The 24,668-nt window shown below is 39.6% G+C and overlaps 2 protein-coding genes and 1 long non-coding RNA gene across 12 annotated transcripts in view; 2 read left to right on the forward strand and 1 right to left on the reverse strand.

Moving 5' to 3' along the window:
• Nucleotides 1-293: 293 nt before the first annotated feature.
• On the reverse strand, nt 294-16,541 carry DIS3L (DIS3 like exosome 3'-5' exoribonuclease). 2 transcript variants are annotated; one of them, XM_065847027.2, is made up of 17 exons: nt 16,350-16,541; nt 13,661-13,814; nt 12,927-13,055; nt 12,135-12,270; nt 10,932-11,108; nt 9,938-10,016; nt 9,258-9,437; nt 8,074-8,243; nt 7,131-7,292; nt 6,155-6,402; nt 5,436-5,528; nt 4,193-4,726; nt 3,228-3,382; nt 2,939-3,117; nt 2,470-2,615; nt 887-1,061; nt 294-811 (listed from the first exon to the last, which is right to left on the reverse strand). In XM_065847027.2, exons 1-17 carry the CDS (start codon nt 16,477-16,479, stop codon nt 500-502), a joined length of 3,159 nt encoding a protein of 1,052 aa, XP_065703099.1. In that variant the 5' UTR covers nt 16,480-16,541; the 3' UTR covers nt 294-499. The 2 variants fall into 2 exon arrangements, with proteins under 2 accessions (XP_065703099.1, XP_071670059.1); XM_071813958.1 differs by having other exon boundaries at nt 13,661-13,761; nt 16,350-16,431.
• LOC139828939 (uncharacterized) lies at nt 10,174-13,101 on the forward strand. Its single transcript, XR_011741046.1, has 3 exons — nt 10,174-10,226; nt 10,636-10,754; nt 12,749-13,101. It is a non-coding gene; the product is annotated as an uncharacterized lncRNA (long non-coding RNA).
• Nucleotides 16,542-16,890: 349 nt separating the features above from the next.
• Nucleotides 16,891-24,668, forward strand: part of MEGF11 (multiple EGF like domains 11) — a 278,484-nt gene continuing 270,706 nt past the window's right edge. For 8 of the 9 annotated variants that reach the window (XR_011741045.1, XM_071813949.1, XM_071813953.1 and 5 more), the window contains exons 1-2: nt 16,891-16,985; nt 17,419-17,543. The gene's annotated coding sequence lies outside the window, so the exon portion shown is untranslated. Of the gene's footprint in view, nt 17,335-17,418; nt 17,544-24,668 lie in introns of all 9 variants that reach the window. The other variant, XM_071813950.1, reaches the window with a different exon arrangement.

Consider the following 24,668-nt stretch of genomic DNA (forward strand, 5'->3'; position numbering starts at 1 on the left):
CTGTTGTTCCTAACAGAAACTGAATTTCTGGAAACTGAGTTAAGGTAAGAGCAGCACTGACAGCAGATGAAATAAGTTAATGTCAATGGGTGTTATTTTAGGCTGGATAGGCAGCTAAGGGATTTCAGTAAACATAGATTTGGTATTCTAGATCAGCGTGCAGGAGTTTCTTTATAACCTTGTAGCTATAGTGCACAATAGCCAACAGCTGTAGGAAATACTTAGGTTTTAAGTACTTTCCTGTGTTGTCCATACATTTTTGAATGATAGTCAAAAGAATTCAACACACTGTCTTTAGTCTGGAAGATGAGGTTTATCATATATAAAATCTTGTAAAAATTCATACATGTTCATAATCAGATAAAAATAATTCTTATAGAAAATAGACATTTAGTTTCTTCTTAAAAGGACTTCTGAATATTTAAATAGATCGCTTTTAAAAAACAATCAGATTAAGTGAAAGGAGCAGAACATCAAGCAGCTGTCGCTGGGTTAGGGCTCAGGTTCTAATGTCAGCCGAAACATCTAACAGCGCCAACTCCCTGATCTCCTCCAGCAGCTGGTACAGACTCCTGCCCTTGCTCTGGCAGTACTCCTGGTAGTCTTCAGCCATCACTTCAGCTCTTGCGTTTTCTTGGGCGCGCTGGGCTGCCTCTGCCGACTGGCTGACGGCTTTTACCAACTCAGATTTCACCACGTGAAAATTCTTCTGGGAAACTTCTGTGGCGGGAGCCTGGTACGGCGCGTTCCTGATTATTTCAAGCTTGATTGTATCAGCATGGCAGCGGGAAGTCTGCACAAGTATTTTTACCTTAAAAGCAATACAGAAATTATTTTATTTCTGATGGTGCTATTTCCTTTTACTTCCTTCAGATGAAATACTCACTGTAATATGATCAAAAAGGCTTAAAGTAATGGATTCTCCAGTAGTTGTAGTGGAAGTAATTTTATCCTGAAAGCGATGCAGTGACCCAGGCTTCCACTCGCAGCTCCTGTCACCTTGACAGGAGATGACTAAGCCTTCTTTGTTTTTCATATATGCAGCAGCTTTGATTCCGTATCTGAAAAAAAAAAAGCAGGTGAGCAGACAGAAGCTGTTCTAACAATTTTCACCCTTATCAGTTCTGATTTTGAGATCAACAGAATGTGAGTGAGGATTATATAAAAGCAACATAAAGGGGCAAACACTCCAGCCTGATAACCCTGCTGCAGGGACACACTGATGCGTGTTGTCAAAGACACCCCCACAGTACATGAAAACAGCATAAAGATGGTGACTGTGCAGAAAAAGTAAAATACAGTCAGTGATCCATTATCTGAGATGTTGGGTGGAGCCTGGAATGGGCGGATGCTGAAAGCAGAGCTGTGTTACAGGTTATTCCAGCCCAGGTGAGGAAACAGTTGTTACTGCCAGACCAGCAGCGTGCTTGCACTGGGCTCCCTGGGAGTGTTCTGGCTCCTCAGCCATGCACCCAATTCACCTGCAGTGCTGGAGACCACGGGCCTCCATCGAGCCGGTTTATATCCAGGGATCAAGCAGCCCCTGGCTGTATTTGTGAAGTCCAGGGATTCATGGAACAGTTCCTTTACCCATCATCCCTGGAGAACGTCTTTTGGGGTTTGTTTCTTTCTGTTTTTTTAAAGGAGAGTTCTTAGACCTACACTTCTTGTACCTGTAGTGGCTGGGTAGACAGTGTTGCTACCAGTAATACAAAACCACAAAGGTTAACTAGTAAGGGAGAGGAAACGTATTTTTCTTCCCTCCAGCTTGAAGAGCTGGCTGAGTCTTAGCAGAGGGAACCCTCTCTGGTTGTCTGGTGGGCAGTTCCTTACATCATTCACTAGCCAACTTATAAGCAGGATGCAGTTAGTATACTTTAAAATACAGATTTAAAAGCTCAGAAATTAAAACATACTGTTAGCTTCATGCAAAGAGTTAATTTCTACTTGGATAGACCAGAGGCAGAGATGAGATAAGCCAAACTGCCTTAACAGCACCATGGAAACATTCCTTTGCTGCTGCCCTGCTGCCTGTGAGAGCAGCTGTTCTGATGGCGCTCCTGCCCTGTGTAAACCTGTCTGTACTGAAGAAAAAAAAGCACTGAGGAACACATGGCTTCACAATTTGCAAATTTAAAACCACCTTTAAATAAGCACTTCCTGTGGTTAAAAAAAAAGGCAAATTATTCCTGTCCTTTGCTACTTGGGCAAAAAATGGCCTTTTAATGGTTAGAAATAAATCCATATTGTGCAGCATAGTCTCATCATGCCCTCACAGGAACTCTTGTTCAGAGTCCATGTGTAGAAAAGCGCTGCTTAGGATTTACAACAAAACTTAAAACGCAGTCATGGGTCAACACCAGGCCCCACCATTAACATTTCTTTCTCAAGGACCAGAGGTGTGTTGGTGCCATTCTAGTAACTCTTAGGTCTTATTTTTAAGCTCAGCCCAAGTTCAAATCAACTCACCTTGGTACAAAAACAAGCACACCGTTTGTTCGAATCGAGTAAATCACCCCATCTGCTATGCAGCGCTCATCTGTTTCTGGGGTTTTGTCTTTGAAGTACATGCACTGGAAGAGCTCGGTAGATTGCTTCTCAGCATGCTGGGCCGCCTGCAAGCACCCCCCACAAAAAAAAGATAAATATTTCAACAAGGTTTTTTGGCTTTGATTTCCATAGTTTTTTTTTCCTATTACTTACTCCCTTACCTGTCTCCTAGAAAAATTACATCTACAAGGAAATCCTACATGTAGTTCAGGTGAAGCCTGAGGTCACTTTTATTACCACTCGCAGAAGAAAAGTGACATTTAATTAAAAAAAAAAAAAATTATACTATGTCATTGTAGTACCCAAAAGCCACAGACAGGACTGGTATCCTGTTCCATTGGGCAGGATACAAACATGCGGACACACACACACACACTGAGCATCTTACCCGGTTTCTGTTATTAATGTGTCTGCACAATTCCTCAAGATCCTTATTACTGAATACATTTTCCTTAATATCTCCTTTAGTGTCCTTCAGAGTCGCTGCCATCAGGAGTCTGTGGACAACAATATCAGCGTATCTTCTAATTGGTGATGTGAAATGAGTGTACTTCTCCAAGGCAAGTCCTACCAATAAAAAAAAAGTGGTGCTAAGCAATTAAAGCAATTAACTGCCTCCCACCCAACAGTTCAGAAATAATAACAGGAATAGCATAAGAAATAAAGTGCCAAGGTACCATAATGATGAAACTCTTCCTCAGGACAAGAGCCGGTTGAGAAGTACAAGGCGTTAGACATGGCATGAGTGGCCATGGATCTCAGCAGCTTATTGACAATTAGATCCTGTGGGTCATGTGCTTTATTCAGGGATTCTGCCAATGCTTTATTAGACCTGTCAAAAAAGTGTTAATTCTGAAGAACATTATGCTATCCCTGATCATAATAGGTTATAGTTAAAAATAGCACACAAAAGCACATAAAAATTTATGAATAGTTATTAATTTAAAAATAGGAATGACAAGCAGAATGATATTAAAACTTTCAGCACAGTTTAAGAACAGCTCTGCTCTAGGAAAATGTTTAGAAAAAAGCCTCTTTTCACCAACAGGGCTCTCTCCTCCAACCTGGAGAACTAAGAAGGGCTGGAGCAAAACCCATTCTGTGCAGCCCAGAACAGACAGTGAGCTGGTCCCAAACTTCTGCACAGGAGAGCACAGACAGAACAAGGTGACATCCAAATAAAAGGAGGAACCAATGATGCCCTTCACACTCCATTTCCAGAAATGATGCCTCCCAATGCTGTGAAGCTCACAGCCTTCTCCTACTATCTTAACAAAGAAATTCTGAATTATTTTGAGTCATTTAAAATTACTATATTGCACAGAATTAACTGTATTTAAACAAGTACTCCCTTACACTAACAGAGCTTAACCACTACATACCGACCAAACAAATTTTTTGGGGGTATGTCTAAAATCATTCAGATACTGCCATTTTCGGTCCAGTCAGCAGAATGCAGGCAGGCACTCTTGTTTAGAGCATCATCTACTGCTCACAGACAGGTTAAGGTAATTTTTTTTTAAGAATTGTCATACAGTGTCTATTAACATTGATACTGAGAAGTGTAATGTTTTGTGACAGTAGCATAACCAAACAGTTGATTGCTTAACTTTAATTAAAGCACTTAAGTAAAAAAAGATACCGTGTGTCTATTGAGAAACCTTTGGAACTGGCACACTCTCGAAGTTCAGTAAAAAATTCCTGTCGTGGTGGAGGGTGTTGACGCAACAAAGCTTGATGAGGAAAATTTTCTGAAATCTTTTTTGCCACCCAGTGGTTGGCAAGAATCATACATTCCGCGACCGTCTCGTGCACCTCCAGCGGCTGCTTGGGGATGAGATCATGGATATTATGTTGATCATCCAGCTGCACTCGGATTTCTACCCCTTCCAGTTCCAGAGCCCCACAGCTGTCCCGCTTGGCTCTAACATGTCGCGCTATATCAGTGAGTTTTGATATCGCCCAGACCAGTTCAGCCAGCTTCTTCTCTCTAGTTCTTTCATCCAGGTTTTTCAATTCTGGGATATCACCAACAGCACTTGTGTCTCCATCTAATAATCCCTGTGCCGTTTCATAAGCCAGCTTGTACGCAGACCGAATGATGGTTTTGTTGTAGCAGACTCTCAGCACTTCGTATGATTCCTTTTCTAATTCCCACAAGACGCTTACAGCATACCTTAAAGAAAAGATCACAATCCCAGAAATAGTTCAGGTTGACTTAAACTACTATTTCGAGTGCATCCAACTGTTACAAATTTACAGGTTTCATTCTGTTTTTTACTGGAAACCTTTTTCTTAATAAAACAAACCAATGGCTCAGCGATGCCACTACAGCACTTTCCTTTCAGTGTCGTTTATCACAACCTAATAAAGGAGGACCAACTATGTCAGCAGTATTTTCACTCCACCTGTTGAGGCAGAGTACCACTACACAAGGCCACATCTATTTTAAAGTATAGCTCCACTTAAATAGCTATTTTTATGCTTTTGATTTTATTAGTCAGATGCATCCACTATGAACATATCTGCACCTTGCATATCCTAATACCAGCCAGGCAACTAACCCTGTAAATTGTAATAAAATGGGGTAACAGCACATTTGAGGAACGGGACAACAGTGAAAGCAGTGACCATTCACATGGGTGCAGGCACTGCAGACTGAAACTCATCCGAAAAAACACGTGAAAAACAAAGATGCCTTCACCTTTAGGCTGCTGTTTAAACATAAAGCAAATTGCTCAAGGTATAGGTAAACATTATTGAAGGATGAAATAGTCACTGTATAATGTATTTCAGGTTTTTGTGACTCTCTACTACTTTGCTTACAAATAGTAACAAATAATTCAAAGAGCAAATGCATAAGCAGTTCCTACACCAAATCTTACCTATCAAGTCCACTGAGAAGAGAGCAGATGTCAGCGCTCAGGACGGAGGGCAGCATGTCATAGCGACGATCCGCTAAATAATAAGTTGTTGCCCTGAGGAATAAAATACATTTACTATTCTTCTCGCAAGGACTCACTGGTGTGTATCTCCCAAGCAGTTTGCAGTATAAGCGTAACTTAGCAAACCAAGACACACAGCATGATTTTAAAAGGTTATTCTTACAGAACCCACACGTGCAATACTGAAGTCAAATTATTTAAATAACTATTTGCACAGTATAAGCCCAGTTTTGCCTTTGTTGAGACCTTCAGCTGCCAATAAGGCCAGCATTATGGCTGCACAAATATGCTCAACTAAGAAGAGGACATTTAATGGCTGTACTAAACATCTCTGCTGGCTTTACAGTTTACATTTCTTTGCATCTACAAAGAATACATTTCATAAAGTGATTCAGCAGTTCAAATTCAAAACAGTGGCAAAAATGGAAAAAAAGAACAGAATATTTGGCATATTAAAACACAAGATTGAATATTAAAGCATAAGCCTGCCAAATATTCCTGGAATTAAATTAATGTAAGATTTAATTCCATTTTGTGGGTGTTCTATTTTCTGTGTGAAGATCCAGCTCCCTTGGAATGCAAACAAGTGGTGTTTCCTTAGAGCAGCATCACAAATGTCTAAGCTCCATTAATCTTCTAATTTTTAAAAAATTATTTACCTTGCTCTGGCCTCAACATCAGTGTAAGAATTTGCTGCCACGAAGTGGGTGACATCTGCAATGTGGACACCCAGTTCCAGGTTCCCACTAGGCAGAGATCTAATGGAGAGTGCATCATCCACATCCTCGCAGCCCTTTGGGTCAATGCTGAAGATCAAGTGCGTATCTCTCAAGTCGAGACGATTTTTTTCCTCCTCTGGATTCACTTTCCATGGATTCGTTGAAGAACTCACAGGCATTTCACTCATCTGTACACAAACATTATTGATGAACAAACAAAACAAACAAAAGTGATGAACATCACTACAAAGTGATGTAAACAAATTAGATTTAATTAGCTTTTCCTTTTCTACTCTGTTGATTATTTTGTGTGCTTTTTATCCCAGACAAATTGTTCCTTTCTTGCATTTTCCAAGTCAGTCTACCACATCTACTTCACAAAAAGTATGGAACAGAATTGAAAAGAATGTTACACACGGTATTAACAACTGGTATTATTGTGGTGATACTGCAGCTCTGGCAAATATCACCACTGTATATATCTATATATATATTTTGCATTATTTTTCTTTCAATTAACGGTAGGTATAATCAAAATACTTATCTATGAGAGCTGGTTGCTCTCCTGGTTGAAGACAAGGATTTAAGAAAAAGATTTCAGTAGGTCTCGGCCTTTAGGATCAGTACCATAAACACACATTCAAGTCAGTAATATCTTAAAAATCTACCTCAAATTAGAATTAAGAGTTTGTAATTATCTTCTCACAGCAGACAGATTACCCTAAAAACGCTCTGGACTTGAGAATATGTTGTATGTAAAGAACCACAGATCCATATGTAATTCCAGAAAACTAATCTATAAATAGTTTTCAGCTTTTATAAACCTGTTGGCAACCAAGATGTTCAGCTGCGAGGGGATCCTTCCCTTCAAGAAACAAGACCCTGGAAATCAACAGAAAGAATCACAAAGACTAACCTGGATTTCTGAGAAAGGAGCAACACAAATGCTGTTCTCCACCAGAATAGCTGCAATTTCCCCCTCGAGATCTCCGATTTTTCCTAGAACTCTCACAAAGTGTCCATTGGGATATACAGATGTTGATTCCCAAGAATCAATACGCACGACAACCCTGTAATCCTGCAGCAAGACAACTCTGTTAGAACAGCAACCTGCTCCCAACCAACCATCAGCAGAAATACTCCTGCAGGGGCAAACAACACTCTCCAGAGACTGCACCTCTAAAAACTGGAGAGAAAGGAAAAAGAAACCCACAAAGAGAAGCATCCAAACAAATACTGAGAATTAATATTTATTTCCTGATCCAAGACCCATTCGGGGTCATTATACAGAGAATCTCTGTCTTAGAGCATAAAATATAAAAGCTAAACCAAGATGTACACAAATACACCAGAAGAAACACAACTGGAATTTACTTCCTGGCTGTGAAGAAGTACTTAACATTGCAGGTAAAAACAGCTAGAAATGAACAAATCCACGTTTCTTCTTTCTCCAGTAACACCAGGCTAATCATCACAATTCATTATTTGTTGAAAAGCTCATATTGCTTTCATCAAAGTCATACATAGTCATAGATCCAACAAAGCCACAAGGGCTATTGCAACTGAAACCCCTAACATGACATTTAATTTATCAGAAAAAGAAAAAAAAAGGCAGCAAGTAGTATATAAATACTCAGGGTACCTGGACTGTGGCCCAAATTCAGAACTCAAATAAGCTTTATTGCCAGAAGGTGATGCAGTTTTGACAGGAACTGAACACATTCCTTCAAGGCAGAATCTGAACTTCTCTCACAGACGTAGCTTTATTAATAGTTTAACCCATGTTTTTGCCAAAATAATCATCGTTAGAGCACAATTTTGTAGGAACACAGACTAGTGAAACACAGCTTTCAAATTACCTGTAATGCTTCAGCCTGCTGAGTACTGATGCGGATTTTGGGAATTCGGTAGTCCCAGGGTGTAACAAGGACTTTCTGAGCGTTCCTGCCCTGGGACTGGCTCTCTTCTTTAGAGGGGAAAGTGACCACGTAATCCCTCCAGTTCTTCTGAATGATTCCAACAACTTTACCTTTTAATAAGGAATATTGTTGGCTGTACATTAAAGAGTTAAACAGGAACACAAAAGCAAATATGTGGGAGATATAGAAGATTCAGTGCTTTGTAATATGAATGAACATGTCCAGAAATGTGCATAACAACTGCTAACAACATATGGTATGCAGCCAGCAATACAAGTTTGTTGTAAATTATTGTTGGCATAGAGATTTCAATGAGCTTTTGTTTATATGGAAACTAACTTCATTGTATAGATTTCAATCAATGGTACATAAATTATTCAGAGATTGCTACTACTACTGCAATGTGGCCAATTCTAGTAAAAAATACAGAAAATTTTAAATAGCAAAAATCAAAATCAAACATCATTTTCTTGCAGGAAGAGAATCAACATCCTAAAACATTTAACTCTGACCTCAGCAACCTATTGTTTGTTTAGATGTAGCTATATCTGCAGAGTAATATTTTCAAATCAGACTCTAAGTTCTCCTGGCACACAGGCATGTCACATTGTAATGGAAGCTGGATACTTCTTCACCTAGCAAAAACATGTTCATCTTGAGCATTATTTGTCATCAAGGAATTAAAAGGATGCTGTTACCCTTTTGTATAATCACCAGTGATAGTGGGGGACCCTGGTAAATTGGTCTGTATTAGAAGGGCAGTTCATGTGTTGTAGAGCTGTGAAGAATGACAGCATGCATTTGGGTAGCAAAGTATTCCAAACTCAGTATTTCAGGAAGATAACTAAAATAATACAGTTATTTCTGAAAAATAAATTGAAAAGAAAATTAAAGAGAAAAAAGGGGGGTTGCATATAGAAATAATCTTGTTGGGATATGTTAGAATGCTTTAATTTGGGATAATCACATCAAATTTACTGTGCTGAAAAAAAAAGTGACAATGACAGAAATGGAGAGTAGGGATTATGTAATGAATATAATTAATGTAATGTATGTACAACAGAGCTTGGACCACGAGAGTGAGGTGATGTTAACAAACCGTCGCCTCACACCGTCTGTTTTACCTGTGGGCATTGGGTCACCAGTGGTGTCTGCAGGTGCTTTGTCCTCAGTCTCATTTTCACAAAGGGCAACGGTCCGTCCTTTCCATTCCTGCGGAGGCAGTAACTCAACAGCTACCACATCACCATGGATTGCACGATTTCGAGCTTTGGCCCCATAAATGAGGATGTCACTTTGAAGTTCTAAAATTAAAAGAAAGAGAACTATAAACTGCTAAAAAATCCAAATCCCTCCACTCTTGGCAGCATTCCACTGAAATAACAGAAAATGATGTCTGCAATATGATTTCTTCCAAAAAGGACTACTGGCAAGTAATTAATACTGCAAAAAAAATTTACACCTTTTCATTTTTTTTTTAAGAAGATATTAAGCAAATTCTTGGATAAAAAGCAGCATAGGCTGAGTTCATTGTTCTTATGCAGCAGCTTTAAAAACACACAACACAGTTAAACTGCGGAAACCATTGCCACAGGATTCTGGGCAGGGTCCAGAAGAAAACAAGTTAAAAAAAATATATAAGTACATTGAACAGTGGTTTGACTGCAGGGTCTGTCACAGGAACATTTGAATGCACTAATTAGTGAAAGCTGGGACACTATATCTGCACAAGGATAACAGGCTGTTCCTTCAAAGGGATTTATTACTAACCCATACCAGAAAGACAATACCGGCGTCTTTTCACCTGTTTCTTTGCTGCCAAATCCCTGAAGTCGAACAAAAGCTTCCAGTTGTGCTCTGTGCTTATTGACATTCAGCGTTCCCTACAAGAAAATAACAAACCAATGAATAGAATGAAACAGTCACACCTCTAAATAGCCAACTTTAAAGTACAAAATTTCTGGTTTTACAATTATTTTTACTTAAATTAGTAGTTTTTATTGATATGTAGGATATTTTGAACACAACTGTTCTCTCTATAGGGGAAGAATGTACGATGCAGAACCTTAAGTACTCACTTCTGGAAAAGAATGGTAAGTTCTTTTAAATGCTCAATTTAATTATAAGATGGTAAAGGTCATTTTATTCAAAGCACAGACAGTGTAAGATTACTTTTGCTGTCTGCCTTGATATAGAACCTGGAGTTATTCCTACAAGAAAGAAAACCCTCACTCTTTTTGTTCATATTCTATTTCTGCCTCACTCCTGAAATTGTCAAGAGAGGAACAAATTACTACCTCTGATTCTTTAAATTATTTTTAAGAGCAGGACACTTGTCCAGCAACAATCCATATTAAGGCCCTGAACAGCCATAAACCCATAAATTAATTTCACTGACTGAGAGATCTCAGTGCAAATGAAGTATGAAATGCTGCCCTTGTGCAGCATTATTTATGTTTAGGAATGAGATCTAGCTGCTTCATATCATGCCTAGTTTCTCAGTTTACAGGTATATCACATATCAACCTAAAGACAAATCCAGAGCAAATTTAAGATCCTCACCAGCAATTCTCATCTTAACTCTTCCAAGAGAAAAAACCCCCACATGCTCACAAGACGAAGTAAGTGAAATATTTTTATAATCCAAATCCCTTCCATCCTCTAACTCTTGCTTTCTTGTTTTCTTTCCCTCTTCCCACGATAGCGTTATTTCTTTATCTATCAGTCAATTCATGCAACTAAAGGGACCAAGCACAAGACTGCATTATTCTGTGCATGCTCTTGATATAGCAAATTACCTGTATGTATCTTCCAGATTTGATTCCGGCCTCCAATATTTCCCCAGGTAAATGCTCAGGATATTCTTTTCCGCTGTTTTCTTGGCTTTCACTCTCCCGTTCACGGCGAGCTTGAAGTATAGAGTCAAAGAGTTCATGGGCAGCCTTTAAGTCAGGCCAAAAGTTATCCAAGTAATTCTGTGTGTGCATACAGAAACAAAAATGAAAATATTTAGAGGACACTGTTCTACGAATACTTCCTTTGGAAAGCCCATAATGGACACGAACCGTCTCATATGCTGTACTCAAACAGCATTTCCAAGTGGTAATGATGTTTCTGCTCTAAGCCCCACAGATTTGTGTGAGATTCAACCAAGCAAATTTGCTAAATCTAATACAACAGAGGTGTGACTGTCAAGACAGCATCCTAGACTAGAGATTCACAAACTTTTACTACCAATATACCCCACCCAGGCTACATGCTTCTTGTAAAGTGCCACAACAGAAAAATCAAACTGACAACCCGCTATTATTTTTTATTATTTTATTTACACTTTTTATGTGATTTTGTTTGCTACATCTGGGCCACTTTCCATTGCCTCATAGCAATTTAAAAAAAAAAAAAAAACAAACAAAAAACAAGCACCATCATTTTTATATAGCTTTAAGGTAAATCCATTTGCTCCTCATTTTACTCAACATCCTTTCACGGCTAAACATAAAAATCCCATCCACATATACCGCTGAATACAAGTGGTATCAGAGATCAACAACTAAATGAAAAATGAATTGTCTTCTCATGCATCACTGTACCCTAACTAGTCAAGGCTGAAGTAAATGGGCAGAATAATGCTGATGGATATTCAGGCTACAGCTCTTTATGGACTGCTTGCACTACAGGTTTAGACAGCTGGCTGAGGTAACTGATTATTGTTCATCAATGCCAAATTCTTGAAAAACAAGGAAAACAATGAAAAGACCTCATAAGAAAGATGACCTCTATCTTTCATGCTGCTGGTTTTCTTTTCAGCTCTCTAGTTTGCTCACTGCCACCATTTTTTATGACATTCCCATGACTGACATCATTGCTTTCTTTGATAAATGAAGACGTGAGTTAGCATCATAGTTTTCTTTCAATGCATTATACATTGGGCTTTATTGTACTTGCTTCACCATTTTTACACAGCATAAAGGAAAGCTGCTTCTGTTTTTCTGGCACATTACCTTGAAGGAAATCACAAACACTCCTTCTGTTTCATTTCCATACTGCCCAATAGCATCTTCATCTTCTGTTACCATAACAACTGGCATCTGACCCAAGCAGTGATTATAATACCAGACTGCTGCATTGTAAATACTCCTAGGAAAGCAAAGTTTGACATAAGATTTCTGGCATACCTCATTTGCCACTTGCAAGACATTTGCAGGCTTTGTATAAAGCAGACTTTGGTTTAACACACATAGTTTGGAGATATATACACCAAGCTACATAAATCTGATATATCAAAAAATTTTTATGTGCCATACATAAGCACCGAAAGAACAGAGGAAAATAAAATGTTTCCTCTCCAATACATTGACTTGTGCCCTACTGCAACATAACATATTGTTCCTCTGAGTGAAAGTTTGTAAATGCAAGTTGGAAGTGCCAGAACACCAACGCTATGGTGTTTGCAGGCTATCAAACTCTGCATCTAACATTCTAGTAAGGTGTGTGCGATCTGTTATGCAAAAACATTCTTTAAAATGGCCGTGTAACTTTAAAATGATCCAGCTTTTTTTTTTTTTTTTTTACATTATTGCTTTTAATTAAGTACATTTTTGTCTGTTTTCCTCAGACAACAATGCTGATGGTCTCTTAATCACAAAAGGACAATCTGGACTCTCAGTTATGTGAACTGTTCCAGAGCTAAGCAGAGCAGGAGTATCAACTCTAACACATCCAATGCATGCTAATATTCCTAAATACAGTGTCATGATGCTGTCCACCATAATACTACACAAGTGAAAACAAACCTGGTCTGCCACTTCTCCACAGATTCTCCCTTCTCTCTTGGCAAATAAGAATGCTGGTGGAATTCATTAGCAAACACAATACAGTCATGACGGGCATCCTTTACTAGATTTCGTAACTTGTTGTATTGTCTGGAACACAAAAATATAAATATAATCTTGTGTTTTCTTTTGATAATACTGTTTTAACTCCAGATGAAAATACAGCTGAAAAACTCAAGGAAAAATACAAAGAAATGCACTAACACGATTACACCATTGATGATAAAACCTAAAACATGATCTGCAAGCAAGCCCTTCTAATGAACACTTCTGATATTAAACGTATGTTATGGCAAAACATAGGTTAATGTCTGGTAACTTAAGTACCACACAATACAAGTGCTCAGTCTTTAATACAGCAAACCAAAAATATGTCCATAATCTGGTTGTGACACGATATATCATTACTGCAAAGTCCCCTTAATTCCTGTCACAAACCATCTAATTAGTTAATAATGCTACAGGTTTAATATCACTCCTATCAAGTGACAACTATGACAGGCATTGAAGTCTATGGATCTCAAAAGATCACAGTTCTTTCCCTTCTCTAAAATTAGATTAAGATACTTGAAAGACCTTAAACCAAATTAAGCCCAGTACATTTGCTGACTTTGGGTTACCATGATTAAATATACATTTTACAAAGTTAGTGTCTTCAATCTAAATTAAAAATAAGTTTTTTATAGGATAAGTACCTGCGTCCCTTCTGATGTTGCACAGCTTGACATGCTGTTTGCATGAAAATAACCCCTTTCAGCTCCGGAAACTCGAGAATCTCAAGGTAATCTTGAACAACCTTGCAGTCAGGGACAACATAATGTGTAACATCATCTGATAACAATTTGCCATCTAAAATATAATTCAGAGTTCAAAGGTTTAGCCTTTCAGTTGCAATACTGGTTCCTTAAAAATACTTTCAGATGCCAGGAAATTAGAGTTGCATATCCTCAAAGATATACATATCTCTTTTTCTGACGAACAGAATTATGACTACAATTCTGTGGTACATTCTGTAAGATTTGTGACAGCACTCTTTTGCATCCGCCAAAATTTACTGCAAATTCTATCCAAATGTGTGAAAAAGATCCACTTTCATTATGAAGAGGATGTAACTTAAAGAGTGCAGGTAACAGTCCTTTTTTCTCTAATTCCATATGAATAAAATAAACTGTACATCTGCCACAGAAAATCTTTTCATAGAATTTTCAAAGTTTCTAGAATGATGGGTACTTCTGTCACACTGCTGCCACAGACCTCTCTATTCAACATTATCCATTTACAGCAGGCTCTTTTTCTATATTTTTACATAAAAGAATACAGGTAAGGGTACACGTGGAGAACAGCTACTGCAGAGAGAAGATGTTCTTGAATCTAAACTATTAACCATAATTGCTCATTCTCTCTAAAGAGACTCCATCTCTCAGGAATACGCTGTCAAAATACCACAACCAACCCATCACAGATAGCATTTTAAAATGCAGCTCAAAATTAATGAGTTGGACTGCTTTCAATCTTTCAAAGATTACCCAATAAACTTTCAGGTGGGGGTGATCACTGTATTTTCTCTCAATGCCTACGTATCCCTTATGATATTATAAACACTGAACTGCTGAACCTATCGCAGTGCAGGCAAATTATATATAATAAAAGCATATAGATCTTGACAAGTCAGGTTCTTTTCATGTATTTCTTAGAAGATGACACAGGACAATCTGTCTATTCACTGTGATCGCTAGAAGTGTGTATCCAATAGGCACAATTCTGTGTACAGTTCCATGGATACATGTTGCACTGAGGCACATAATGGATGATGGCAGAATGCATCCAAGAAAGCTAATATTTATTAATAATTCAGAAGTGCATTAGAAGTGAAATGTCACTTGAAGATTTATGTAGTCTGCCCATTTTAAGCTATCCTTGCCTAGCCTACACATCCAGATCAGAACAGCTTCTAAGCAGGCACAGCACACTATCACGAGGATCTGCGATGTGATTTATGCACACAGTCGCTCACAGGATATGAAATAAGTTTGCCCAGCACACTGTGCAGAAAACAAATGTCCAGCTCATCTCTCCGTTACCTGGAATTATTATAATGGGCCTATTCTGCCACTTCTCTACAGCACAACTGAAATGTATGTCCAGAAGAGGGCAAGTCAGGCACAGCAGGAGAGGTAAGACCTTTTTATGGTACAAGTCTGTAATTTATCCTTAAAGAATTCATAACCAAATGCAATACATTAGGGAGCAGCAACTATCACTAGTCCTGACTTCCCAGAGAGCACTAATAGACTGTTCTACTTCTGCCCTCAACTGCAACAGGCACTAAAAGCAACCATGACATTTGTACCAAGTACCATTCAGAAGAAAAAGGAAAAAAAAGTGTTAAAATTCTCAACCTTTTCTTTTAGGCAAGCAAATAATTTTGTCAATTTAAATAGGCTGGATATTATGTTAGTTGTCTGTCAGTTTCTTGCACCAAATAAATAGCACTATTTAACTACAAAAAAAAACCCACCTGAAATATCAACAACAGGTCACATGATGGTCTCTGATGCTCATAATAGCACCACAGGATGTAAAAACAACAACAAATCTAGATATCATAGAGGCTTGCATGCCCGAAATGGCCAGATATAACACAGGCAAATACATTTAATTACTGAACAGAAATGACTGCTGATACAGAACTACAAGATAATGGCTTGGCCCCATTGTAAGAACTCTTCACAGGTTCATACACAACTTAATCCACGCTATAAACCACTACCTTCCAGAAATTAACGCATTTTAAAAGATCTTTTAATAAAGGGAAGTATGAAACTTGTGTAATCTTTTTTCAGGCTGTAAACGCTCCACAGTTAAATCCTGTGACAATCAATTTATCATTCCTTTTTCTCTCAACACCTCGTTTATTTCTGAACGATTTTGCTTTGAAGTTCTTTGGCTGTACCCTTGATTTGGAACCGTTCGGCTTTTTCACGACTTCACTGTAAGCTGTTGTCCGGCACCGCCCGCTCCCGGCTCGGGCCGGCTGAGGAGCGCTCCGGGACGAGCCCCCGGTGCCCGCACCCCAACCAGCGCCCAGCTCCCTCCCGCTGTTTTTCCTCTTTTATTCACCGCTTTATTCCCGCTCGCTGCCCTCACACCCGGTTCCTGGCAGGCCTCCCGGCACCCCCAGCCGCCAAGGCCGTGTGGATCGCTCTGCCCAGGGATCCCTCTGCCCGGGGATCACCCCCTGGACCCAGCTCTGCCCCACACGAGCTGCGGCACAACGGCTCCCAAGACAAGCCGCCCACCGCTCCAGCTCGGCCCCGGGCGCTGCCGGCTCTGGCAGCCCGGATCCCCCCGTCTCTTCCCGCCTCCCGCCGTCAGCCCCCTCACCGCGCGGGCAGGCGGCCGGGCACAGACCGCTCCGGCACGGCACGTCGGGCCGCAGGTAGTGCTCCCGCACCACGCGCACCGAGCGGCCGTGCTGGCCCCGCAGCTGCAGCACCTTCTCCGTGCGGAGCATCGGGCCGGCAGGAACCTGCGGCTCCACGGCCAGGCCCGCGGCTCCCGGGGCGCTTGCGCGTGGTGCGGGGGGCGGTACGAACGTATGGGGCAGGGCCTCGGTGGAGGGGCGGGAAAAGAACGGGCTGGTGCTGGTGGGGGCGGCGCTGTTGGGGCGAGGCGGGGGAGTTGGGGGAGTCGGGGCGGCAGCTGAGGGATAGGCGGGATCGAGCTGAGGGAGCCGGGGCGGCAGCTGAGGGATAGGCGGGATCGAGCTGAGGGAGCCGGGGCGGCAGCTGAGGGATAGGCGGGATCGAGCTGAGGGAGCCGGGGCAGCTGCTGAGGGGAGGAGCTGCGGGAGCCGGGGCGGCAGCTGAAGGGCGGCTGTGAGGCACAGCCGGGCTAGATGAGGGGCGGGCGGGAGTGAGCTGAGGGAACCGGGGCAGCTGCTGAGGGGAAACGCTGAGAGACAAGCAGGAACGAGCTGCGGGAACAGGGGCAGCAGCTAAGAGGATACAGAGAGGCCGGGTGAGGGCTGAAGAGGACATGGTTTAGTGCTAGAGTTAGGTTACAGTTGGACTCGATGATCTTAGGGGTCTCTTCTAAGCGGGATGATTCTATGAGGCCATGGGCAGGTGCTGAGCCCTGAGAGAGTGTGAGCTTGTGCGGCTGGGGGAGCAGAGAGGACAGGTTCCCTGAAAGTGAGGGAAAACTGAGAGGTTTGGGACGCTGGAGAAGTGCTGAAAAAGTAGCTGTAGTCCCACATAAATGTATATGTCTCCATGGTCTTTCACGGCATCTTCCAGGAGAAATCCTGGGCCTGTTTCTCGTACCATCTGGTTTTGCGTGATCACCTGCCAGCACTTGGGGAGCTGAGGTGGGAAAGGGGTCGAGGGGTTGAGTGCGTGAAAGCCCTGATGTCAGCTAATTTATGCACCGATATTGCTCTTCATATTTTCAGAGGGGAAGATAAAGGCACTGAAATATTAAGGCTTGCTCAAGATCAAACAGAAAAGCAGCAGAAGGTCCTGAGTCCCAAATGTTTCTGTGTCTGAGTCAGTGCCCTGTAAATAAGGCTGTAATGCTGTAAGTATGGCATTTGGGGGATGATTATTTTGACTGTTAGAAAAGCATTTGTACTTTCTCAATATTAATTGCCTACACCATAATTTAACTTGAACATAAATGCATGGTGCAAACTATCTAGTGTTTGTCCTTAGGAGGAAAAGAGACTGGGAAAGAGCCAAGGCAGTATGTCACTGTATGTTCCTGTTTATTCTACTTTCTTATTTTCACATGTGTTACAAAATGTGTATCTCCAATGACTAATACTTCTAAGTAACCCATTGGTGCCAGTAAATGGAAGTACCATCTGTAAGGAACTGATTTGCAGAAGCCAAGTTCTCAAACAGATGAGGAGGAGGAGGTGTTATAACTTGGTGAGAGACGATTGAAGTGTAGACTTGGTTTTGGAAGTCAGGATGATTTGAGACATGTTATGTAAGGAGAATGTGAGAGGAAAGGGGAAATGGAGATCAAAATGGTGGAATTCTTGTGCTGGAGGAGCAAAGATTAAATAACCAGTGGTGATGGAAAAGGGAAGAAAACCACAATATTTGGGGAAAAAAATACATGTAATTCAGTTTGAAATGTAGTGGATGACATAGTGAAGAACACAGACCAATGTGCCTAGTTGGTGTTATTCAATGGCTGCAATAAAATGAAGGTTAATTAAATGAAAGTGATTGACATAACTACTCTTATTTATTCACTTTCACAGAGAAGTATCCAAGACCTTTGGGCTAAGTTCGTGCATTGCTGGTACCGTTGGGTAGCTGAATGTTTATTTCTAATATTCTAGTGAGAAAATGTTTTGAATTCTGAAAATTTACCCCCTCCCTTCCTTCTACTCTTGGAGAGGAACCTCATATAAGGAAAAGTCTAAGGTTGAGTCACTACAACCAAATAGAACTGTTTACACCTTAACAACTGAGTTTCTCTCAGTGAAATCAGAGACAAACTTTCATGTGCATCTGGTAATTGGTTTTATAAATGACAAGGAGTTTGTACAGGGAGAGCCAAAACTAACAGGATAACAAGAGCATCTTTAATTGTTTTAAAATAATAGCGGCACAGTTCTAAGTATCAATGCCAGAAGATCTCATTAAATGCTGAAGAATGAGGGTGGAGTGCAGCACAGCTGCAGAATGGTGAGACATACATTTCTTCATGCAGTTTTCCTTCATTAAGTGGTTGAGAAAAAACATGGTAGAACAGAAAGAAAGCAGCACAAATATTCTTTTTGTAGATTATTCCTAACTTTATATGGTGCTCCCTTGGTTAATGCTTGTGAGCGCTAGAGAAGCTTTTATTTTAAAGGAGTGAGAGAAGTTTCTTTGAAGTTCTGTTACACGTTTGTTCTTGCCTATATTGGGAAGAGCAAGCCTCTGAGGAGGTCTCCCTGCTTGGAAAAACATACTGGGAGATGCAGGGCAGAATTTCAATGTAGTACCTTTTGACAGAAATTGCTCAATATTTTGGCAAAGAAATGTCTTGGGTCATTGGACAATACCAGCTTTTGGCTCGAGTTTCCCAAGCTTGGAGCCTAACTGAGCTGACAAATGCCTGGAAACAACATGACCCAAGAGACTCGTTTTGAATGCAGAAGTTTATTGTGTAGGTTATTAGGCATCTATATGTGGAAATGGAGTGTACGCAAGGTAAGAACAGGTGTTCAAATAAAGGCACAATGTTGCTGACCATTTAATGTTGACCTGCTTAGCAATCATTTGGCACCACACAGATACATCTTTTGAAACACCTCAATTCTGCCCTGGCAAAACAGCTACTGGGTTTTCTTCTTGCAAAGGGACTTTTTGGATTTGTAAAGACTGTTATTATACCCTCCGCCCTCCCTCCTGTTGTGAGGTGGGCTGCATGGATAAATTAGGCTTTGTTAGACAAGTTGAAGATGGTGACAGAAAAATAAATAGAAAAGTATATATAGCAAATTATATTCTGGTCTGCTGCTGTGCTTATGAACAGCTCTGCAGTAGACAGCCTGAAGATGGGGTTATGTAAGGGTCTAATAAAGGCTGTTTGAGGAAAAAAAGATGTAGTAACACAAAAAAAGAGAGAGAATATTAAAATCTGGGATACACCCAGTCATGGAATCAATTGAAATCATATCTTTCAATTTGAAAATGGCCCTTTTTTAAAATTTCTCCAAGAACTCCACCACCGTGGTAGAGGATGCAAGATTTGATTATCTTATAGCATATCTTTAAAGGTGGTTCTTCCATTCTTAAAGCAATTTTGAAGCAACTGGCAATTCAGCATCTGCTTCTAGCTCATAGAAAAGTGAATAAAAGCTGTCTTTTCTCTTAGAGATTCCTTCTCCTGGATTGCTGGCTCAGTAAAAGCCAAACATTGTAAAAATACTACCCGCATCTAGAATGGTCTGAGGATTAATATCCAATTCCTTGCACTCGTAGTGCGCAGTTCTCGCCCAGTTGCACTCTGGATGCCAATAATTAGTGTCTTTTAGAGATTTAGTCTCCTTCCTACTATGCAGCAGAGATAAGCAGCTGATCAGAGAAGCTGCCTTTATTTTCTGAACAGAATAATGTAAAGTCGAGATCAGTATCCATGGTTTTATTACGTGTTCCCACATTTCTGAAGTAGAATTCTTTGCCTTCATTTGTGAGAAAGCATATAAAAACTCTCTGCTTTTGTTAGCAGGAGGAACAAAATACATGGTGGTGTTATAGCTGAAGGTCTGGGAATTTTATTCTATTGGGTCAGAATGGTCAGATTGCCAGTGAGGCTCAGTTTAGCTGATGTAGCACATGCTCTTATATTATTCTGTTTATCAGCAATATTCCCAGCTGGAAATCCCTTTCTACTAAAGGAGCTGTACCAAGGTTAATAATGTTTATTGTCGGAAAAAACTGGCTTCATTTCTAGTCTGAATTTGCTGATGTTTTTGCCTCATGGTGTATTTATAGAACTGGAAAGTTCTTCTATCAAATGTCTTTCCTCTCCTGTTTTTACACTGTCATCTAATGACCTCTTTTGCTTTCTTCTTTGAAAACTGGAACAGGTCAAACTCTTCATTTTTTGTTTTGCAACTCTTTAATCTTTTCGTGTCTTATTTCTGAAGAGAAAGACATTGCTTAAATCCTCGTTGTGTTGTGTATACTAGAACTGATAAGTGCACCATGGTCTGCAACAGATACTGTGTAAAAAAACTTCCTACTTCTTGTTCCCTTGTCTATGCATCTTAGAATTAGCACTTCCTAGGCAGGATTCCTGCTGTGTGAGCATGGCTTACGTACTTTCTTGTTCAAAGCTAGAAGTTTTAATTTGTTTATACCTGTATATGTTATTTGCTGGGCCCCGGTTTACGAAGTGATCTAGGTCGGTGACCTGTGCTCTGTCAGGCGTGCCAGTCACAAAAATATGCAAAAGAAATCTCCATCGTGACACTTGTAGGTAATCTGAAAATAGCATTTAATGATAAGACCTATTAGTTAAATTTCCCTTAGTCAAATTGATATATGCCATGCTGGTTTGCAGCTTTCAGAGCAGCTGTGGATATGCTGACAAACAGCTCGTTTTCCAAAACCTTGCAAGTGCTGGCTGCATTCTTATTATAGTGGCAATATTGCTTTTGCTCAACAAAACTATAGTCTTTTCAAAGTAAGATACCAAGTTATTTCAACAAGGTCTATTTACTGTAATATTGTGTCAACTGGAATTAATTATATAACCCTCCTTTAATTATTATTGTCGAATGCCATATTAATTAGACTTTCTGTTACTTTGCTTGGGATTGCACTTTGACTGACAGGCCTATAATTACCTGGGTTATCTCATTTATGCTTTAAAAATTATTTTATATAGCATGACACAGAACCTGCTAATATTATTTTTAGTTAACAGAAAATGATTTTGTATTCGTGCATTGTTAGACTTCTGTTTGTTGGTTTGTTGTTTTTTTCTCTCTGGATTTCAGTCAGTCATAAACCATCTTAGTACCTTTAGGTTTGCAATACCGGTTATTACCACTGGGAGACACTATTTAATTGTTTTTGGGTTGAAATGGTAACTTTTGCTACCATTACCGTGGCTAATAGGCTAAAATTCAACCTTTCAGCTTCTGTGAACAAACTGCTTTGAGTTGCTTATAACATAACTAGACAAATTTCTGCTCCAAAATAAATTAGAAACTGATGCTCTTCTGTAATACAAGTTAAAAAAAAAAAAAAAAAAGGCTTGCAGATCTCTTTGAGCATGGCAGGAATATGAAACTACCTGATGTTTACAATTATTGGAAGCATAAAAGCAATTTATTTACCACGGTACCTGTTTTTTACTATAGTATGCATTTGATTTTCTTCGCACCGCCTTTTTCGTCTTTGGATGCAGTTCAAAAATTTACTACATGGCTGAATTGCAAAATTGTGTAGTATTTTGTTTCACTTGTTTTCTGTACATTTACTTTGTTCATTCCAGCATTTTAAATATATTGAAGGATGAGAGTTCTCAAATATTAATCCAAGGAAAAGAGCCTTTTTACTAACATCATTAGAATGTTAAGCTTGAGCTGATTAAGGAACTTTAGGTTATTTGTAGATGGTGATGATTTGGTGGATTCCAGTAATTCTGCTTCCGTAAAATATGTTTATGTTCATTATACTAGAAATTATGAAAACAATTTAGATAGATCAAAGGGGGAAGTGCACCATATGAATGTTGTTGTCATCAAAACAAGTTGGATGTGTTTGGAGTTGTTCCATTGCAGTGATGCCCTGGAGCAGCTCGTGTGTGGGTTCAAAGGATAATCATGGTTAGAGATGGAGAGACCTCACAGGTCACCTTTCCCACCCACCACCAAATTGAGATTGCTCCCTATAGTGTCTCTAGCTCACGTTTGGGGTCAGTACTGCACAATATAATGCTCTAAGGTTTATTTATTTATATGTCACAGTAAATAGAAATCAGAATTGCAAGGGTGACTTTTTTTTTTACCCCTGCTTTCAAAGTCACAAGGAGAAGTGAAACTAATTAATTTCCTCTTAGGCTTTTCTCATAAGAAATTAAATGGGGTTGACCTGTGGGGAACTCCACTGTTGTGATTCGCTGTACAAATGAGATAGAAAAGGTTTTCCTTGATCTCAGAGATGTATATTGAAACCAAAGGAAAATATCTTACTGTATTTTGTGTCTGCAGCTTTGCATCTTAGGGGCTTTGTATGTTTCTCACTAAAGGCTATGACTAAAGATTTAATACCCATAAGTGCTCTATTCTCTGGCAAATCATAGTGCCTAACAGGGGTGGGTAAATAACAGTCTATTACTCTACTTTTAAAAAGATTTTTACAAGGGAAAAAAATGCAAAATTTCAAAATAGATTCTTTTATCATAAATATTGTCAAGAACTATGTCTTAACCAGTGAATAATTCAGGGGTACCTAGTTGTATACAGTAATACTTTAAGCTATGCTGCTGAGTTCTGCACATAATGATATTATTTGTTTCCTTACTGCAAGTGTATGAAAACTAACCAACAGTGAATACTTTGAATTTAGCGTAAAAGTCATAGAATGACATATGTACTGCTAACCACTGATTGTGCAATTTGAGCTTTTCATTTGGCAAATGTTCAAGCTTAAAATGTGTTTTTCATGATTATTCCCCTTATTAAAGCCCATTTGCTATTCAAGGAAAGTGAGCATAAAAGGGATGTGAACAGTCAAAAGAAATCCATTTAAAAATTCAAATGAATATCCAAGGGAAATGGCTCGCAGTATTTGACCAACTCTACTGGGTATACTCTGTTGCGGAATGTCTTATTAATAGGTGCCTTTGTTATTGTCCTCAAGGCTTTCATCACAAATGTTAGATAGTTCTGTTATGACTTCATATTGCAGTCACTGTGCAAAATTTGTTCATGATTTTGCTAAAATGGCCCTGTTAAAGTGATGCTAGGTGAGAACATGTTCACCATGCAGTTGCTCCTTTTTCAATTTAATTGAAAACTTATTTGTTGTGATACTGACTCCTGAGTTTATATGAGGTAGAGTGGAAGAAACTCAGATCATCATCCCTTGCTTGTGAATAGTTGAGGGTTGGAGAGACCTCAGGAGGTCTCTGGACCCTCCTTGTTGAGCAGGATGAGTAGGACCATGTCCAGTTGGGGTTTGAATGTTCCCACAGCCTCTCCAGGAAACCTCTTAATGCCTGACCACCCTCATAATCGGTTTTTTCTTAGTTTTAAGTGGAATTTCCTGGTTTTCAATTTATGCTCGTTGCTTTTTAACCTGTCGCTGAGCACTACTGACAAGAGTCTGGGTCTTTATTCTTTATTCCCTCTCATCCGAGGGAGTATCTACACACAGATAAAATCCCCATTGAGCTTTTTCTTCTCAAGACTAAAAAGTCCTAGCTACTCTATTATTATATGTTAAGCTACCTCTTAGAACTTGCCGGAGGGATAGACTTGAAATGAAATTGAGAAAAGACATTTTTGGGGGTTTTGTTCTCCTGGATAGCAGGAATTGTTTTCACGACAGATTGACATAAATATAGAAAGAAAATTGATCTGAAGCCCACTGGTAAAGAACAATGTAATGAGTTTTTTTGGTGGTTTGTTCTTAAATAAAGCAAGTTGCGATGGCCTTAGCATATGAGCCTACAGTAGTAGTCTTTGTTTACTGTAATTTCTGAATGAAGACAAGGTGTAAAAATATGGGCTATAAGCTGTGTTTTGTAGTTAGACACCACAACATTTATGTGTCTAACTCTCCAACATAACAGGGAATTATAAGTTCTGTGAACAAGTGCCTGGTTTCTAGTGGCAGAAACTGAAAAAGAATCCGCTGCATCATTCAGCCTGAGGTTTTGGAGATGCCTTTGCTCATGCGAGCTGAGGTCAAAGGCCTAATGCTTTTCAGAAAGGTCTTGCTTCTTAGCCAAATTTATAACTGCTTGAACTAAAGCAAATAGATCAAATTATTTGCCTGGGGTCACATGCCAACTGAGTGGCTCAGCCAGGATTTCAGCCAAAGATCCATTCTCTTGGTTCATCACTCTTGACTGTAAATAGTAGATTTTATTCTGGTTTATGAAGATATTAGCCAGGTAGCATAATGTTTTATAAGTTTCTGAAAGAGACTGAGCCATCATTAAATGAGGAAATAGTCTAAT

Source organism: Patagioenas fasciata, chromosome 12 (assembly GCF_037038585.1).
Source record: "Patagioenas fasciata isolate bPatFas1 chromosome 12, bPatFas1.hap1, whole genome shotgun sequence".
Taxonomy (NCBI): domain Eukaryota; kingdom Metazoa; phylum Chordata; class Aves; order Columbiformes; family Columbidae; genus Patagioenas; species Patagioenas fasciata.